At 35.1% G+C, this 21,336-nt stretch overlaps 1 protein-coding gene across 3 annotated transcripts in view; it reads left to right on the top strand.

Moving 5' to 3' along the window:
* Positions 1-21,336, top strand: part of BCAS3 (BCAS3 microtubule associated cell migration factor) — a 572,392-nt gene that overhangs the window by 237,439 nt on the left and 313,617 nt on the right. For 2 of the 3 annotated variants that reach the window (XM_059997244.1, XM_059997243.1), the window contains exons 17-20: positions 9,031-9,075; positions 16,847-16,971; positions 18,964-19,129; positions 21,093-21,193. In XM_059997244.1, coding sequence (XP_059853227.1) covers positions 9,031-9,075; positions 16,847-16,971; positions 18,964-19,129; positions 21,093-21,193 — 437 coding nt within the window. The remainder of the gene's footprint in view (positions 1-9,030; positions 9,076-16,846; positions 16,972-18,963; positions 19,130-21,092; positions 21,194-21,336) is intronic. The other variant, XM_059997246.1, reaches the window with a different exon arrangement.

Genomic DNA, 21,336 nt, shown 5'->3' on the forward strand with positions numbered 1-21,336 from the left:
GCTTCAAATAGTCTTCAAGGTCTTTCCAATAAGAGGAATAGACTTAATTATGTGGCTGCTGTATCATTATGTTTTAATATTGTTGTGCTAGGTGGTGAAGTGTTTACAGAAGCTGCTTTTGTAAGAAGAAATACTCATTCTCCAGGATGAGGCCTTTTAGCTCCAGATTTCACCATTACACTGAAATTGATCCTCTACATAGTGGAGTTGTGTTTGCCTATAAATTCCTGTTTCTGAATGCAGAAATTGAGGTTGTGGTGTATTAAGGGAAAAATACAGCAAACCGAGCTCCCAAATCAGACATCTTATGATACATATCATTTGCCTGTATTTTTAAAAATTGATATCAGCTTTTTAACTCTTCATTAGTAGTGTAATTTAAATAGAATTTTTACCTCCCTTTCCTCTTATTTAGTTTCTTTATTTTAAAATAAGTTAAATAAGAGTGGCTATGGATAGTAAAGGGGTTATGAACTTATATTTACAGGTGGCTCATTGTTTTCTTTGTGTAATGATACATTTCTGGGATGTAGAATCAAATAAAAATGAGACTAAATCTTGAATCATAATCTTAAAAGTTATTTTTTCACTCACAGAAGTCAGTCAGTACATAAATATACCTTCTTGATCCAACCCAGCATTGTAGAATTCTACGAAGTGTTTGTCAGTCTTTCCTGAATCTAAGAATCTAACCTCAAAATTGTTCCTCTTGATTTTAATTTTACCACTAAGATCCTAAATGAAGTTCTATGCCTGAAATCACGTGATCTTAGAGTTTAATTCAAAATATTTGTGGGGAGGTTGAAAAGTGAGTTTACTTCTATATATATTTGAAACTTTCCATAATAAAAAGATAAACTGTATCACACACTCTTTCACTGTCTCTCTTGCTACTCTTTCTCTCTGTCTTTAGTTGGGTAGAAACTATTAATCATCTGGTGTCTTCCTGTACTACCATACTTTATGAACTTAGATAACTTCTGTGTTTCCTTTTCTTGTTAAAAACTTGGTCACAGGGCTTCCCTGGTGGCGCAGTGGTTGAGAGTCTGCCTGCCGATGCAGGGGACGCGGGTTCGTGCCCCGGTCTGGGAGGATCCCACATGCCACGGAGTGGCTGGGCCAGTGAGCCATGGTTGCAGAGCCTGCGCGTCCGGAGCCTGTGCTCCGCAGCAGGAGAGGCAAAAAAAAAAAAAACTTGGTCACAATTCCTAGATTTTCAGAGCACGTGTATTATGTTCCCTTATATTCTAGACAGTTTAATAATTATTTATTAATGAATTAAGTGATAGGAATTTGAATTGTGTGCTTTGAAATTAATATTAGTTCAAGATACATGTATCTTATTAGTTACTGGGCTTTTTTTTTTTTAACATCTTTATTAGAGTATAATTGCTTTACAATGGTGTGTTAGTTTCAGCTTTATAACAAAGTGAATCAGCTATACATATACATATATCCCCATATCTCCTCCCTCTTTACTGGGCTTTTTATCTCAGATCTCATACCATTTTATTTTTTCCAAATTTTTGAATTCTTTTTGGCATGTCCCCTATCTTGGAGTGTTTAGAAGGAATAATTACTGCTTGTCCCACAGTGACAAGCTTGGCTTTAAAAGTTTAAACATTTTGATAGAGATTCATTCAAACTTACCAAAAAAAGTTACAAGACCAGTAAAAGGAATTCCTGTATACCCACATTTCCCAAATGTTAGCAGTTTAACATATTTGCCTTATCATTTATCTTTTCTCACTCGGCACACACATACACACATGCACACACACATCCACCAAAAGCTCATTTTATTAGTATTTTTTTCTTCTATATGGTTGTTTTCTGTAATGAATTCTCTACTATGGCAGAGCTTTAGTGCTCCATAAATTACCCCACCCACTCTTCTTTTTTTCCCTCCCCTCCTACTATTCTTTTTTCCCCTTCCTATTAACAAAGATTACAGTGACCAAAAACACCTTGATGATAGTATTCATAACTTATGCTTGCCTATGGCTAGGTTACAAGACTTAATACCCTTAAGCCATTTTCTGAAGGGTTTGTTGATTATATTTAGAAATTGCTATTGTGACTTTACTTATAATTCTTATAGTACTACTGTAAGTCACCCAAACATTTGGTCATAGAATTTTTAGAATATAGTTTGTGGTTTTATTATCTTAACATTTAGCATTTTCATTGAAATACATGTATTTTGCCTAACCAAAAGTAATATTTTTGGGGGGAGAGTAAGATATATTCCCTAAATTTCCATTTTTGACATATGCTGAGATTTGAAGCACATCCCAGATATTTTTATATCATTAGATTTCTCCCATTAGATAGTAAGGTTATATTTATGTCATTTTTATTAAGAAAACAAATTTTTTTTTACTGTGACCAGTTCGCAAGCTGCCCTTAGCTCACTTGCGTTATTTGCATTAAATTTTATATATTCACTGAGAATTTTGATTGCCACATTAAGGTCACCAGAGTGAGGAGCAAACAGGCTTTTAATTTTCCAGGTCATTGTGGAAATCCTGATTTACTCTGTGCTTCAGTGAAATGCCTTTCCTAACATTTTAAAGATAAAATTAACAGAAGTATTTGACATGAATTATGTAGAAAGAGAACACAGAGCTGACTCATTTATAGACATGTAAGTTCAAATATACCTGATAATATATCTAGTAAAATATATATTATTTGTTCCATGTCCTAGATATTTGGCATAATGGCATGAAATAAACATTAAAAATCATATCTCTAGCATAGAGATTTCCAAGGATTGCTTAGGATCCTATATTTAAATAACCAAATTTAGATGGAAGCCTTAACTCAGACCTTCAGGGGATAGACGTGTACTTACCGTGTTTCATGTCTGCCCTCTTATTTTTGGAAATATAGATCCCTGAAAGCCTGTGCGGTGTCAGGGACCATCTGTCTTATTCGAAGACATTTGCAAGGCCAGTAGAACTACAAATGGCAAAAGACAGATGTATTTGCACCTTCACATTCTGTACCTTGAAGCAGCACTGGGAGGAAATAAGGCCTGTTTTGGCAACAGCTGTTGCTTAACCCGATTGTAGTACACACTGGTGAAGGCAAAAGACGTGCTAAGAATCTTTTGGTTTAACAGTCACTCATTCAAACAAAACCCATTTCTTCCAGTCTGAGACTGGAGGATTGGAAGGACCTCCATCATGTTTTTATCATGTGTGAATAAGTGTAGTTTTCATCTATTAAAAGTGAAACTGGGTGCTAAGGGATTGCTCATTGTTTTGGAGTGTAAAGTTTTTGTAGTAGGGATTTACTAAGCAATAGTCCATAGATGTTTGGTTGCGTTAATTTTTAATGCTTCCTATGTAAAAACTTACTAAATAGATAATTTTCATCAATATGCTTAATTTTTTGTACATCAAATCTAAAATTATTAACATATACACATCATTTTGTGGGCACAAGCAGGGAACAGTACATTTCAAAAAGTGGTCAGGGGACTTCCTTGGTGGTGCAGTGGTTAAGAATCCACCTACCAATGCAGGGGACATGGGTTCGAGAGCCAACACAGCCATACATACATACATAAATATAAATAAATATTTACTTAATTAATAAAAAGAACAGTATATGTGGAATGTGCAAAAAAAGAGTGGTCAGAGTAATTTCATGGGAATAAAAATATAGAAATTGGGAATGAAGTTACTTCCTTGCCCTTAACTAGCTGAGGTTTTTGGTGAAGTAAACCTGGTATGACTTGTTGTCTTTCGTAGGTTTCCTTTTTCTTAAATCGAGCAGCTTTTTGCTCCTTCTTCCCTCCCCCCCATTTTTGTATTTATTCATTTCTGTGTGAGCAATTCGAGCTAGGTATTAGGAACTTTTGGCCTGACCCTGTAGAAGTGGATAATGTAGTAAAAGAATACTGACTTAGGAGTCTGAAGCTCTGGTTTCACATCTTGGTTGTCCTAGGTAAATTTCTCCATCTGAAAAATGAAAGTTTGTATGTATGGATTATTATCTGTCATACTTACAGTGTATGAATTCCCACCAGGTGTTTGATCCTGTTACCTACTTTCTAAGCCTCATTCATTGCTGTGCCCTAGGCCAGTGCTTCGCAAGAGCTCCATTTAGAAGACATAGATGATTATTCTTATTTAGAAATGGAAGCATTTAATAGCATTTATTTGATTATCTGTAATTGAAATTTGTAGACTAAATCTGCCGTCAGAGCTTGCTAAATGAATAAATGACATTGGCATATAGTCCTTGAGGAAGGTCTATTCCTCCTAATTCAGTTAGGTCTGCCTTGGCTTATTTAGATGCTTTGACCTGAGCCCCAAATGTTATAGGTGAAGTTCTAAGAGTTAAATGGGTAAGATTTGGAGAAAGATTCCCCAGATACAGTAGCAAATGGTAATTCTCCACCTCCCAGCCCTGTCTTATCTATGTGTTATTTCTTTTTTTTTTTTTTTTTTGGTGGCACGCGGTCCTCTCACTGTTGTGGCCTCTCCCGTTGTGGAGCGCAGGCTCAGCGGCCATGGCTCACGGGCCCAGCCCACTGTGCCACCAGGGAAGCCCTATGTGTTATTTCTTGATAGCTAAGCTGTGTATGTTTGGTTCCAGATATAAAGTAATTGATAATGTATTTTCATTAGGGTGGATATGTCTACATGTGCAATACACATGTATAGTTTGAGTTTTCAGTTTTTGTACTACATCAGTAGAATCCTTAAACCACTCCATAGTTTGTTCCCTTTTACCATAAATCTGTGGATTTGGGGGGGATGTGAGCGGTGAGGGGATTAAGTCTCCTATATACTGTAATACAAGTCAGTAAGCATTACTTTCTATAGAAATTTGACAATCTGTGTGTACTATTCTAGTCTCTCTTCTGCCACATCTGGCAGAATTTGAGCATTAGTGTTTTTCTAATGAAAATCTTGACCTTGTAATTTAAATTTGCATGTTGAACGTACCTCAGATTAGACAATTTATCTGTATATTTCAGCTTGAATTTGCCTTCAGATCAATAATTTGAGAGCCAGTAATGCCATAGTTCTCTGTAGTAGTGAGTGGTTAAAATTAAATTAATGAAAAATTTAAAGTAATACTTGAAAATGATGTGAGGACTGATCTGCTTGCATCCACGTAGGAAATGTGTGTCTATCAAAGATGCTGCTTAACAGGGGGCATAGAGAGTATAGCAGAGTCATTAGGGTTCCTGGAATATTTTGTTAGAGAATACGGCTTTACTTTACAATTTACACATAATGTTGTATAGCCCTTTCTCTGTTCATTATGTTTAATATTTATATGGGCTCTTTCTGATGTCTGTTAAGTGATAGTGCTTGAATTCTCATAGGACATGATCAATTGGAAAATAGGACTTTCAGAGATTTTTTTAGTTTCCATAACTCTGAAGATGATGAAATCTAATCATTATTAATGCCTTTCAGCACTAGAGTCAAGTTATAAAAGATTTTACCATGTTCAAATCAAATCTAGATTTACTTTTCCCTTACATATAAAAAAAAAAGTCTTCACATTTGTCTTGTTTTTAGCTAGTAAGACCAAAGCTTTTGTGGTACTGTGTGGCCTTTGAAAAAATGAATCAGAGTTTAAAGAGTTACATAGCATTAATGATTTGATATAAAGCACAATTCCTAACTGTCTTCTGACAGTCTCCAGAAGAAACCGTTTGAGAGCCAAAGGCAAAGTCACTCTGTGCTGGACTAGCATTTCTGTATTTTTAGTCTCTTGGCCAGCCCTGATGTTTTTCAATCAGAATTCAGCTTAAAAAGGACATAATCATGACTTAAGTGGATAGGTTTTATATGGATTGTTCAACCTGCTGAAACTTAATAGTGTTTGGAAAACACACAAATTCTTAATACCTGAATATGATAATTTGAGTTGCATTTGTTAATTCAGACCATTTAAATTCCCTATACACTCTTACTCACACGCTCTCTTCCTCCTTTGAGTCACGCCCTGTAAAACTACAGCTGCGGGATTTTGGAGAGGAGCGGAAAGTCATAGGTGAAGACAGCTGGATCATGGACTGGGCCTTTGTGACTTTATATTTTCATTCTTTCCCTACTGAGGAAAGATGAAGCGGGCACATTTCAAAAGAACAGCTGACACCACCCATGCAAAGTCAGTAGTTACGTCAGTCCCTCTAATTCGTTGGAGTTTGTGGCTCTTCTTTTACATGTATGTGGCAGAGGTCCAGTTTGTCGGAACGAGTAAGAAGCGGGTGAGTACAGATTGGGACCATGCCAAATGTACGTGCTGAAGCGGGTCCTCACCCTGTTTCCCCAACCCCTGTTTTCTCCTTGAGCTGCGTCAGCCTGTAGATCCTTATTTGGCTAAAGAAGGATGGCTTGTAACTCACACAACCGAGTTATGTTGTGAACAGTGAGGACTGTGTTGTCTTTAAACTTGACCACACTGCTGTTTAGTGCAGGCCTGTTTGCTACAGTGTCTGGAGGGTTAACAGTGCATTTTGAGATTGTGGGGTTGTAGAAATCTTGTTGGGAACATGCTGCTACTGTCCGGGAAGGAAAATCTAGGATATTTAAAAAAAAAAAAAAAAAAAAAAACACCAAAAACTTGTGTTTAATTTGTTTGGCTAATATGTTTCTTTTTTATATATAAGGAAATTTAAAGTTGGAAAAAGGTATTTACTAGCTCTGTAGGTGGGAACATCAGCTGGTCTTTCGAAATGTAGAAACTTAATTTTGTTTCATTTTTGTTTGATTTTGGGGGTCAATCAGAAGCCTTTTAAGTCATAAAGGATTAAGATAAAACTTTCAAATTCTTTACAGTGAATCAGTTGTATTCTGATATTTGGAATGAGGTGGGAGACTGTCTAGCTTCTATGCAATATATGCTAAAGAGCAACTCATGCCCAGACGTTCCAGACAAGTGCTTCTGTCAGAATCGTTTGAACTATTTGATTAATTCAGGTGTCTGCCTAAGGAAGAAAATGAAAGGGAGTTGGGTAGTATGTGCCAACAATAACTTCTTCATTTTGGTGGTATTTGTGGGCATACGGAAATGTGTTGAACTTTCCATTTTCTGATCCTTTTTTTATGGCGTCACGGTGCTGTTGAGACATTGGAGTCTTCACGTGGTCACACTTACTTAAAATGGTGTTTCTCAAAGTTCCGGGTGAGCTCCAGTAACATTTTGTTTCTGATGTAATTAGTGAATCATGAAATCAAGACAAGGGGATCATGGCTAACTTTTTTTTCATTAATGAAATAGAATATAATAGAATGTAATTTCGCTACTGGTTCTGCAAACTAACAGCCTTGGCATTATCTAGGAGCTTGTTAGAAATATAGAATCCAAGGCCCCACTCAGACCTACCTACCCTGTCATTATATGCAACAATCTTCACTGTAACTAAATCCCAACATTAATGTTTACAAAACGTTGAAATAGAGAATAATAAAGTTGATTACACACCAAAAAAACCCACATTCATTAAATTGTTTCAATTTGCGTGTGTTCATGTACATACCAGCTTACACGTTAATACATTTGTCTCTCAGTATCCAAAGGGGGTTGGTTCCCACCCCATGCCAAAATCGTGGATGCTCAAGTTCCTTATATGAAATGGCTTAGTATTTGCATATAACCTACACACATCTACCCATATATTTTAAATCATTTCTAAATTGTAAATAGTTGCTGGTGCACAGCAAGTTTTGCGTTTTGGAACTTTCTTTTTTTTTTGATCTATAGTTGTTTGTGGATGTGGGCCCTATGGATATGGAGGGCCAACTGTATATTTCTGTGGGTCATAGTCAAAAAATTTTTGAAATACATTGTTTTAGATGTGGATGATGACATCTGAATGATGACATTTCTCTGATTGTGGTCTTATCATTAACTGTGGGAGAGATTTCCTTGCTTTGTATTGACATCATCTCTAAAGTTTTCTTTTCCAATATTTCTGTCTTCCAACTCACTCTTTCTTCTAATAGTATCTTGCTTTTCTGTTCCCTTTTTCATATCTTCTGTTCTTCAGTCCTCAGAATTGTACTCAGTTTTGTGAATATGCTCAGTTCACTGGGAGATTGGTGCTAATAAGCATGATTTTTCTTTTTTAATGTTCCTAGCACCAAAGTTGAAGAAGAAAATTACCAAGTTATGCAGTGCTCTTTCCTTCTCAGTTTATTATGTCTTCCTTCCAAATGTCAGATGCAACAGCAATATTTTGTTCTGTGTGCAAATATGCATAGCATGTCTTAAATGCTGTGAACAGAATATTAAGAAGTATGTGTAACATTGAAGTCTGCCTTTGTATCCCCAGCCGTATTTAAAGCAAGCAGTTGTAGCTTTAGTTTCCTATATTCCAACCTAGCCCAGTGTAGGCCAGATAGAGGAAGCTAACCTCTTCTATCATTATTAAGAGTAATGCTAATTTCCTGGAATGTGACCCTAAAATGGAAGTAAATCATACCACAGACTTGGTTTTAGTGTTAGCTCCTTTGACCAGCAATATGCAGTTCAACTTACTGTAATTAAGCAGCTTAGAAAATATGTACTTTCTTTCTGTGGCTCTGAGACTACAACTGGTGAACAGCAAACAATGCTTATCAAATTTTTATTGAGTCCCCTTTCGCTAGTTTTAAACATTTCGTGTCACACAACCACACATCTATCGCTACTGGTCCCACTCTTTTCTCCATCCAATTATTCCATTTAACTTGTACTTTGTTTTAAAGGGCCTCTGAAGTGGATTTTATTTTATTTTACCTTAGGAACCCTACAGGGGTGCTCCAGAAAAGGGGGAGAAATAGAGCATTTTGAAATCTCTAACTCTATGAAAATTAAGGGCCTTGTTACTGCACATCATTCTATTTATTGGTTATATCAGACTTGTTAGTATCTATGGCAGGATTGCAAACGATTACTAATTTTTAAAGTTATTTTATCCATACTCTTTAACAGTATAATAAACATGTATTTGTTAATGTTACATGAGTTTTCCTCTAATTTTTTGTGCATTTTCCCCCCTTTTCCATGAAGGCCTTATCTGTTTGGAGCGGGGTGTTTTTCCATAAAAGCTCCATGGTGAGTCCCAGTTCAGTCCAGCATGCCTAATTCATTTGCTGTACTCTCAGAAAGTAACTCTGTTTTGTACTTTGTTTTCAGTTGCATGGCCTGATCACAGATAGATGCACCGAATTACTGAGTAATTTGTAGATGGGATGTGAATGTTGGTGTTTAAGCTTTCAAAGATTAGTTTTCTTGGTTTCACTTCATTTCTTGAAAAGTCACATAAAAATCATAGATTAATATTTAAAAAAAATAGAAATTAGAAGAATTCTCATAATAATGCTAGTATATGTCATAAGACAAAGGCTAATACCCAAGTTTAATAAAGCTTTGAGTATTTTAGTGATAGAAATTCCCTACATGACATGCTGAACATTTGCAGACAAGATTTATTTTGAAATGTAAATATATTTAAGGTATACTAAAAATACCCTATAAATTTTTACTGCATTTTATTTGGTGCCAAAGGAACAAGAGTCAGTTCTGTTTTGAGTAGTTTAGGTAGTTATGGAGCTACATGAGGAAATTTGTATTTCATATAAAACCTCCTACGTAACTTATTATTTCGAGTTATTAGCACCTCCCCACCATAACTTATTTAGTAAACTCTTATGTAAGACTGCATAAAATACAACTTTTGTCAGTCTTAGACATGGTGATCATAGAAAAGAAACAGTATGTTTAATACTTTTATGTAAAGGTATGAAATAGAATATATTTAGAACCTGGTATAATATGTTTAGCACAATAGTTAAGAGTCAGGGGACTTCCCTGGTGGTCCAGTGGTTAAGACTTCACCTTCCAGTGCAGGGGGTGCAGGTTCGATCCCTGGTCGGGAAGCTAAGATCCCACATGCCTCGTGGCCAAAATACCAAAACATAAAACAGAATATTGTAACAAATTCAATAAAGACTTTAAAAATGGTCCACATCAAAAAAAACTTAAAAAAAAAAAAAAAAAAAAGAGGGCTCCAGAATCAGACTGCCTAGGTCTTAAATCCCAGCTTACACACTTACTGCCTATATGATCTTGGGCAATTTTCTAAAACCTCTCTTTATCTTAGTTTCCTTATCTCCATTAAATGGAGTTACCAGTAGCACCTACCTCCTAGATTTATTATGAGGAGTTAATGAACCGACAATATAAATTGCTTAGAACAGTGCCTGGCACATAATAAGAGCTCAGTAAATGCTCGCTGCTACTGCTATGATTTCTTTTCTGCTTTAAGGGGAAAATTCCATTTTTGAAAAGTAGTTTCTTTAAGTTAGATCATGGTTTTGTTTTTCGTTTTTGTTTTTGTCTGTTTTGCTTTTAAGAGTGAGTGAGCCCAAAAAGAAGTTTTGGTTAATGTAAGTTATATCAATTTTATAAATTTAGTCAGAATACATGTATGTGCAGCTCTCATAACTGCTCCTGGGACTTGCTCATACTGTCCCATTATACTAGGAGAAAACCTTCCAATCATTTTTCTCTTGGACAAAAAGAAACTTAAAAATTTGACACAAACTAATTTCAGTGTTCATATGCCACAGGAACATCTGAAAATTTCATTGTCATATTAGAATAGGGTGATAAATCATCATAAAAATTTCCTCTTTGAAATGCAGCATCAAAATTAGGATATAGATTGTGAAACTATTGTAAACAAAATCAGGGTATACAGGAATAAAAATTCCCTGAAAGTCAACCTTCATTCTTTGTGTTAACCGGATTTCTTCCAAAACAAATAAAATACATGGATCTTACTCAGGAGCTTGTAGTGAACAGTTGATTTTTAAATGCCAGATTCAACATATGACAACATTTCTTTGTAGACTCAATTTAGAATTAAATTCCATCTTCGGATAAATTTCTCATTCTAAGTACAAAGAAAAAAGTTTTAGTATGTTAATAAAGATTGAAGTTTTAGCGTAGAAGTAAAGATAGAATGACGAACATTGTATGTGAAATAAGAAAAGCCCATGCCTTCAACAGCTTATGTGCTCCTCAAATTTAAGCAAAAGTACTTGTCAACCAGAAATGATTTGAGGTTGAAACAAGATTAAAAGAGCCAGATTAAAGAAAGGGATATATGAAATATAGTAGACTTTTAAATCATTGCTTGTCTTTTAGAAGACTGCTTTGTGGTTTGTTTGATGCCATCGTTAGCTCACAAGAAACTCGTTTTTAGTCACTTATACTAGCCTAAAAGAGCCTCCTTTAAAATACGTTCCTTTACTGGTGGTGCATGTTTTTCCCATTAAGATCTTAATGAAACCTCAAATTAAGGCAGCAAAATGAATATAAATTTGACAACTTCTTCCATGTTGTTTATAAGAGCTTCTTTGTTTTAAGAGTTTTTACTATTTTTTCATGCTATTTAGCATTCAACCTGAGAATGTTTTTATTTACTGTTTTGAAATAAAACATTATGCTAAATAAAGTTATTTATTTCATCAGGTTATAGGACTTCCAATATAGGATAATATTTGTATTTTGGAAGAATATGAAAATTTTATAGTTCCTCTTAAAATGTTATGTAAGTTTCATACAAATTTTTTTTATAAATTTTCATTTGAAACATTTATATTTAGCTAAGATTTTACTTTTGTTTGATCACAGTTTCTACTAATTCTTCATTCTTTGATAAACTGTTTTAATTATTTAAATTCAGGCAGTTTCAGATGAGTCAGTTTATAATAATATCTTTTCCTTTGACAACCAAATAAGCTTGTTGGAAAGTTAACTATGCAGACCATCTTCGACACTTTAGCCATTTTCTACATTCTGGAGATTATGTATTCTCTAAGATTTATGAATTTAAATAATGGCATAAAATGATGTAAGAATCACACACATGATACAGTTTTTAATGCAGAAATTTTAAGAGAAATAGCCATTGTGAAATTTTAAAAATGAATTTTGCTTTCAATATTACAAATAAGTAACAAGTTTTTATCGAGCTCCTAGTTGGCATGTAGTATCATGTTTAAACTATTGCTATTTTTGATTTTCTTAGCAAAAGAAAAAATATATGCACAACAGTGTAGACAAGAGGTAGTCCATTTGAATATATCTTTGTAGTGTATAAGGTTAATTTTAAAGAAGAGTTAAAACTTACATGTCAAATTATGTTTAAAGTTTTAATTAGCACTGAGTCTTCAATCTGTTTATAAATAGCTAATTTAAATTAATCTTGTTATTCTGAGAATATTGAAAAAAATAATATAATTTCCTTTTTAGAAGCAAAGACTTATATGGAGAGGAGAATCTTATCTGGCAGGTTTACAGAAATCTCATATCTTTAAGAATAATTTGTGATAGAATAATTTTAGATATATTATCAATATCTTTTTTAAAAATAAATACTTTCATTTTCCCTCTTAGTTTTTATTTTAGAATACACAGTTGAGAATGAGAGAAAACTGCTGAATTCCTTTTGAAAGCCCAGTCATAGTGAGGAGCATAAAGAAAAGTTTTTCTTCCTTAACACAAAGACGTAATACCACTTGTAATTCTTACATCAATATTGTGTCTAAGATTTAAACTGAAATATTGACTGTACCCTTATGTTTTAGAGAAGGAAAGAAAACGGTGCTTCTATCTCAGTTTAGCTCTTTTCCATGCTTGTGTCCTAAACAAGGCACTGGACCTCATTGTTGCTTTTCATGCCATCCACAGATTCACCACTTGTATCCTATTTTATAGAACATAGTAAAATTATCCAGATAGACATAATTTTGCTATAATTTTAAAGCCGATATCATTAGAGTTTTGCTTTTTTTTTTTTTTCTTTTCTGTTTGCAGTAGAGTGTGGAGGAAAAGAAAACAGGCAAGAGAAATTCAATATGTTTCTCTGACTGAATTATATAATACAGAAAAAGCCAATGGGTAACTTCAATAGTCTTCGTAAATATTTTTAAAGATGTCATCATGTTAATGTCCGTAGAACATCTGATGGCATTAAAAATGATTCTCATTCTATGGTTAGATGGTTAGGTCTCCCAGAAGAAATGACAAAATGTTAAACTCCTGAGTTTTAATTCAGCACCTTATTTGCTGTTGTTTTTTTCATCGTACATTAATTTTACTTTTGATTATGTTGTCTCTTGTCTCAAGTTTAGTAAATGTGATGTTTTCTGATGTGGTGAAGGTTGAATTCATTCCATAGTTCTTTATGTTTTGCTCACAAGTTAAGGCAAATTTTTCTTTTAATTTTTGAACATGGGGTTACGTATGGCTCAGGAGGGTAAAGAGCAGGAGTTCTCGGTGGAAAGGAGTCCACCAGCACTATCAGTATGTTTTGTACTCATTTATAACCACAACACAATTGAATTCCTGGACCCCCATATACATTGAAAATTTTTATTTTTTATATCAATTATTAATTTAATAAATTAATAAACACCCAGAGGTATTCGTTTATACTTGCAAATGTCTTGTAATAGGATTTATTGTCTCTTTCAGAGGATAAAGGGAGATATTGAGAGGAAGAAAGAAAAAAAGGCTAGTACTGGAATGCTTTCCTAAAATGGTTGGGTCACCAGTCTATAAGTGAGCATGATTTGCAAGGCTAGCACTTTTCTCTTTTGTTCCTTTCACGTATGTATCATTTTTCAATGTTTTATCTTTCTGCCGACAAAAGGTGATTTTGCAATAGAAATATTCTGGGTCATTGTGGAAAAACTTCAGTTCTGCTTCCACCCAACATTCCTGGTCTTGGTCTTTTAAAATTTTAGGATAAAGGGCAAATTGAATCAATGTTAAATTTTCTCCCTTTGGGTATTTTGTATAGAAAATACTTTAATAATAATAATCTTTTCTTTAGATTATTTCTCCTTTTTATTTTTCTGAAAATCTTGTACACATAGCACATATTTTAAATTTCTATTTTGCTTAAATACCACAGTCATTCCAAAGGTAGGTTGATGATAGAAATAACTTGTTATGAATATGTTCACCAAATATGCTAAATACCCAATACACAGCACTGTGTCATGCAGGAGGTAGCAAGTTATTTTCAGGGATAAAAACCTTTTAACTACTTATTAAACACAAACTTGTACTAATGTGATTTATGAAGGCCCTATCAGAAGAACAAGAAGAAATAATGAAGTATAAGAATAAAAATGAACATTTTTTCATAATTTTAAGAATACTTTTAACCTAAGATACTTATTCTCTGCAGGAGATAATGAGTTTATGTAAATTGATACTGTGTTGGTGCTTTTCAGTTGTGTGTTCAGAAGCTGAGTTATGTATAACATTAAAGAAGCCTAAAAGACTTTAGCTTTTGACATTAACTGATTAGACTGTAAGCTAATAAACATACAAAATATATATATTTGCTTGGCTAAAGACTAAATTGATTATTATATTACAAAGGTAGCTAAGTGGCCCAGTAGCAACTTTTAAAATCTATTTAGGATGCATTCCGTAGATGCACCATAGACTCTCTTAAGAAGTGGCATGCTACTTGTTTTCTGTCTTGTTGCTTTTACCACATGATTTAAAAACAAAAACAAAAATAGCATTCATTAATTTGCAAAGAACTTTGAACTCGTACATTTTGTGGGATCATTGTTGCTTGATGGTGATTCTAGTAAAAACATAGTCACACAGTTGAAACACCTTTCAAAAAATTTTGGAATGTTTTTTTCCTCTCTCCTCTGCCTTCCAGCCTCCAAAAACTGACCAATGGAAGTTAAAAGATGCTAGTTACAGGAACTTACAGCATTTCAGTGATGGAAATAAAGGCTTTGAAGCAAAATTTACATTCTAAGGTAGTACAACAGAGAGCATCATAACCAGAAAGAACAATTCTGGTGCCGGTTACCCAGAAACCAAGGGAAGGTGCTTGTTTGTTCAGGTGTAGGTGGAGGGGAGTCTTCTCTTCTGTTGGTTTTGCAAAGGTTATTGCAGCTGTGGCAAATGCAGCAAGGAAAACGTGAAATTGTTGGTAGAAACAGATGCATTTTCTTACAGAAACTTAAAAATAAAAAAACTGTCATTTTATTCCCTATCAGTGGAAGTCTGACTGTGACTAGTGTTGGTGATTTAGGCATGGATGTGATTTTTATGGGTAATAACTTGTTGTGTTTAAGAAATGTTAATGATGGAAAGACGAGGCCTTTGCATATATGGCAATGTGCATTACATGAATTTGGTCAAAGGCAGAGAGACCAAGCAGAGTGGTTTCTGATCCAGACTTTTTGCTTTCCCTACAAGGAAGACCTCAAAACAGAAGGCTCAGGAAATAAAATATGTGAGAGACTATTTCAGGTGTCATAACACCTGGAAAATGAGATTGCCGAAGTGAAGTCTGATTTTTTGAAAATTAGTTGAAGGCTGTGTGCTATACAGGAGATAGTGTTGAGTTCTGTGATACGGGAATTCACAGCGCTTTCTACACGTTACCTAATACAGTGGTTCGTAAACCTGAACGTGTGCCAGAATCTCCTGGAGGGCTATTAAAAACACAGATTGTCATGCCCCACCTCCAGAGCGAGGTGTGGCCTGATGAATATTTGCATGTCTAAGAGGTTCTCAGTGCTACTAGCCAGGGACCACACTTTGAGAACAAATAAAATGCTGTAAACCGTAAAATAACCCTAAGAGGTAGGCATTGCTGTCTTTCTGTTTTATATATTTTATATATTAGTTGTCTGAGCACTGAGAGGTTAAATAACCTAATCAAAATTCACACAGATAAAAAAGTGGCAGCACTGGGATTCGGATTTGTGTTTCCACCTGACTCCAAAACCCAGTCTTTCTCTGTCTAACCGTACTTCATTAAAAGATAAAGAGATAAAGGATAGTGAGCAAACGAAGGTAGAAATAATGTTATTTGACATTGGAGACTGACTAGCAGCGGCGAAACATTATTCTTGTGCTCCGACTGGGCTGTGATCTTGACCAGTGTACAGTGGGGCTATTTCCTGGTCTACGAGTCAGAGACAATAATACACCATTTCTCTAAGGTGCCTGACAAAATTGCTAAGGAACTTTGGGGCAGTCTTTGACAAATTGGGAGAGAAGAGAGATATAGGATTTGCAAGAAGATGAAAGGTTGATATCAGAAGTCAATGGTATTAGAAGCTGAAAGCTGATTTGGGGAAAACAAAGAGGACAGCAAGTACTTTTTTATGGTAATTATGTGAAGTAGCAGGAGTTACTTAATGTGTCTTCAAACATAGGAGAAGCAGAATAAAAATTGACCTATCATCTTCACAAGTCCACAAAGAAAAAATAAACAAGAAATAGGAAGATCAGTGACTGTAATCGCCCTAGATCTTTAGGTCTACTCACCAGACATTGTCTAACCATACATATATGTCTGAGAGCATTGTCAGGATTCCATTCTGTATCATCTCGTGTTTTCATACATGCTGTCTCCATTCAACTGTATTGTCAGTCCCACATTTTACATATTGAAGTGAACTGATAAACTATTCTATTATCGTGAGATGTTTTTGCTGGTTCTACTGTTCCACTTTGAAATATCCAGGGAAATGTTATCTATCTCAAATGGGTTGACTTGGATTTTGCCAGCACATTCTTCAAAAAGAAGCTAATTTTTCTTGGTCTAAGTTGCTATTCCGATAATACTCTGGAGCTTTGAACTAGTTTTACTTTTACTGCAGATCACAGTCTCACAACCACCAGTTATACTTACGGCAAAATGCATGTCCACGTGGGAACGTTTGAATACTTAGGGGCAAATTTTAAGGGAAATATGTCATTTTATCAAGGACCATGATTTTATCATGGTAATTTTTCTTTTTTTACTATCATTTTATTTTTTAAGCAAAGTTAAACCACCTCCACAAATTTCACCCAGCAAATCAATGGGCGGAGAATTTTGCGTGGCTGCGACGTTTGGGACATCCCGATCGTGGTTTGCAAATAATGCAGGTCTGAAAAGAGAAAAAGGTACGTATTTTTATTGAAGTTAAACTTGCCATTTGTAATTTTTGTTTCTTGAGGAAAATTCAGAGCAGTTCTCTTTGAATAATCTTGAGCCCAACAATAGAAAAAAATTTTCCCACTCAGTTAGCATGTCTCTCCTCAACTATTCAAGTCTCAAGAAGACAGGCTATCCTCTCACTGTAAATGTGGAATAAATTGGCCACTGAGTGTTTTTATTTTGTTTTGCTGGTGACAATATACAGGTGTTCTCAGTGCTGTCAATTCCATACCATTATATGTAACTTTTACATTTTTCTCAAACTAATTTCATGCCATTGTCTATAAAGTGTGGAGAGGAAAAACGTTGTTATCCCTATTTTAGAGATGAAGAATTTGAGATCAGTAAGTTTAAATAATTTAGCTAAGATCACTAGTTAGTAGGTTATGGTATCAGAGTTTGAACCCAGGTTTTCTAATGCTAAATCTGTCCTTAAAAAATAATCTACAACAGCTCTGCCATGTTATAAATTAAAAGATAAAAACAGGCTCCCACTCAGAAATAAGAATCATCTTTTATGGTGACCGTTGTCCCTTTGAATTTATATAGTGTTGTTGTTGTTGTTTTTTTAAATCTCTCCTTTGACCACCAGAGTCAACTTATATAATTACTCTTTTAGTATGTGATTCCTCATTGTTTCTGTTTAGAAAAGAGTGCCTGCATTCGTGGACCAAGTGTTTAATTTTGAGTGTTAAAAATTTCCTCTTATTATTGTGATACTATTAAAGTAGGTCAGAAACTGAGTTGTTAGTGAGGCACTTTTCTGACAGGTTCCACAGGCTGTATTGTTCTTGGCAAAATGGCTCTCCCTTACGCTTAATACTGGCAGTCAGACGTCAGCCCTTTCCCTTGTTATCGCCTTTCAGTGGCCCTTTCCTTGGAAATAGGATCCCAGGCACAGCAGGCTCTTTACCTAAGTGGGAGAGGATACAGTAAAGTATGCAAGCCTTCCATTTTCTTATCCCATCTTTATTTTTTTGTTACCTCCTCAGCTTTAATGATGCTATCAAAATGACTTTTTGTTACTAGTTAAAACCCTCTGTGAAGCTCGATTTCAAATGCTTCTCGCTTCTGTTCTAATTACCCTTTTAACTTGCTACCCCTTTATGTCCCACTACTGGTCATTAGCCATTTTCTCAAAGCAGCTGTAATCCAGTCCTCTGGCATAGAGATAAGGTAACCCACCCAGCATTCATGAGGGATTTTATATGCTCCTAGGTTTACTGTAAAACCCAAGATAGAGGACTAAACCTGGTTTGGTAGTGAGGACATGTGTACTCCTTATAAAGTCATTTGATTAGATCCATATTCAGCACCTGACCTCAAAGTATGACTGGTCTTCATTTGCCGTGGGAGGAAAGAAGGAAGAGGATTGAGAGGAAAGAAGGACAAGGATTTGGGGGAGGAGGACATGTGTGTGTTTTTCATTTGTCTGTTTGTTTTAATCCAGAAGTTTAAAGGAGGAAGTTTTCTGAGAGAGAGTAGATGAGAAGTTAGGCTGATTTAGGCAAAGGGTCTCTCCTGCAGTTGAGTTGGTGCATCCAGTGTAACTAAATCTTAGTCCATACAGGGTTCCTTTTCTGTCAGTCCTTCCCTGTCCCACCTGATACCATTCATTTTTCGTAATGTGGGACAAATTACTACACTTCAGGCAAATACAAAAGACTATAATATTGTTTGAGCATACTAGAATTTTGAGTATATTTATGTCGTTCTTGAAATAAATTGCTTAAATTTAAAAATATTTTGATAGCATAGAACTTTTCATATTCGTTAGCGTCTACTTATAAGAGACAATTTTTAGGCAAGGAGCAGGCACCATGTGAAAAAGTTCCTGCCTTCTTATTTTCTCTCAGCAACCTCAGGAACGGACTGAAGGGTCAATAACTTGTAAAAATGATGCTGTGCTCCTTTTATGCCAATATCACATATCCAGGATCTGTTTTCCTGTTTTGTAGATCAGTCCAAACAAGTTGTAGTTGAATCCCTCTACATTATTAGCTGCTACGGGAACTTAGTGGAGCACATGATGGAGCCACGACCGCTTAGCACTGCACCCAAGATCAGCGATGACACCCCACTGGAAATGATGACATCTCCCCGAGCCAGCTGGACTCTGGTTAGGTAGTATCTCTTTTTGTTTTTTTGTTTTTTGGGGGTTTTTTAACAGCTTTGTTGAGATATAAAATATTAAAAGTGTACAGTTTGGTAAGGTTTGATGACGTATGTATACAGCTGTGAAATCATCCCCATAAGTAACATTATATATATATCCATCACCTCAAATGTTTTCTTATGCCTCTTTGTAATCTCTCACCTGCCCCCCTTTATCCCTACTTCACCCACTGAGCCCCAGGCAACCACTGGTCTGTTCTCTGTCACTATAGATCAGTTTATAATTTCTAGAATTTTATATAAATGGAATCAGAGTGCATAGTCTTTTTGTCTTTTTTCTCCCAGCAAAATTATTTTGATTTATCCCTGTTGTGTTTTTTTATAATCCATTCCTTTTCTAATTGAGATATAATTTACATGTAATACATATAATACAATTCACCCACTTAAAGTGAATTTTCACTAGGTCGTGCATCCATCACCACAATCAATTTTCATCACCCCCCAAAGAAATCCCGTACCCATTAGCAGTCATCCCCTCCCTGCCCCCATTTTTCTTCAACCCTTCAGCCCTAGGCAACCACCAGTTTATCTCCTGTCTCTGGATTTGCCTACTCTGGACATCTCATATAATTGGAATCATGCAAAATGTGACCTGTTGCATCTGATTTCCTTTACTTAGTATAATGTTTTTAAGGTCCATCCATGTTGCAGCATGTAGCAGAACTTCATTCCTTTTTTATGGCCAAATAATATTCCATTGCATGGATATACCACATTTTGTTTATCCATTCATCAGTTGATGGGCATTTCCACAGTTTAGTTGTCATGAATTATGCTCCTGAGAATATTCATGTACAAATTTTTGTGTGGTCCTATGTATTCAGTTGTCTTTGGTATATGCCTTGGAGAAGACCTCCCTTTGAACTTCTTTCTCCTCACATCTTTGAGTTACCTTTTCTAGGACTTGTTTTTTTTTTCCTATCCCACATAAAGAGCTTTAGTGCTTCCCCTATTTCCAGTCTCATGCTCACTGCAAGTAGAAAGTACATTGAGATAGCCATTATGGGGAATGGAAACTAATATATATAGATTGGAAGGTTTCCTTTAAAGTGATTCCCCAAGATATAATGGCTTATCACTATAAAAATGTTTATTAACAATTAGAGTCCTTCTCAAAAGAACATAATCATTAGAACCTTTGTAATCTAGTATAAAGATGGAGAAATAAGATCTAGGATAAAATCCGTTCAATATAGTGTACAATAGTATAGGAGAGACAGAAAAAATTGGTCCTGACATGTATGGAAGGAAACAGACAAAAATGGATATGAAAATGATCTCTCTTCTTATGACATTTTAAGATATTCTTATATTGATTTTTGGAGGCTCTACCATTCTTTACTAGTACTTTACTGCACTGGATTGATCTGATCAATATCTTATTTATCAAGCTATTTAGGAATGGGCAGATCTAATTAAAATTACTGCACCATCATTGAAATAAGTGGCTTATTTTGGCATTCAGATGCTAATTAGGTCTTTAATAAGCCAACCATTAACTGTGTTTTTTTAAGCCATTTTTATCTGCTTTTATTTTATTTTAAAATGTATACATATTCTAAGAATAGAGAGCTCTAACAAGTGTCAGAAATTAGGTAAAAATTAGTTGTGACATTTGAATTCCACACTTCCTCTCTGTTCAGTGTTTTGAATGTCTTGTCTATCGTATTGAAGGGTCGTCTGCTTTAAACTAATATTGGCTGTATGTAATTTGTATGACTCACTGCCACCTTTTATTCTTTCTAAGCAGATGGCCTTGTGTTTCAGGTTTCAGCACTCCAACAAGTTCATTTTAATGATTACAAAGATAGTGTGAGTTTATATCAATGTCTGTAAGTGGTGACAGTGATGGTGATTTACATCCCATCTATTAAGCCTGAATATTAATATTCTTCTGCTGTTTCCTTAGAACTCCTCAATGGAATGAATTGCAACCACCATTTAACGCAAACCACCCTCTGCTCCTCGCTGCAGATGCAGTACAGTATTATCAGTTTCTGCTTGCTGGCCGTGAGTAGTTCTCATTTTTTTTCCTTCCATAGAGTATTTTGAGCTTTCATTTTAAAATGCTGACTTTTAATGCAACCATGCATATTACCACTGGTCCATAGGCCAGAGGCCATAAGTAATCAGACTGAGGCAAGTAAGATATT

The sequence above is a fragment of the Delphinus delphis genome, chromosome 19, assembly GCF_949987515.2.
Source record: "Delphinus delphis chromosome 19, mDelDel1.2, whole genome shotgun sequence".
Taxonomy (NCBI): Eukaryota; Metazoa; Chordata; class Mammalia; order Artiodactyla; family Delphinidae; genus Delphinus; species Delphinus delphis.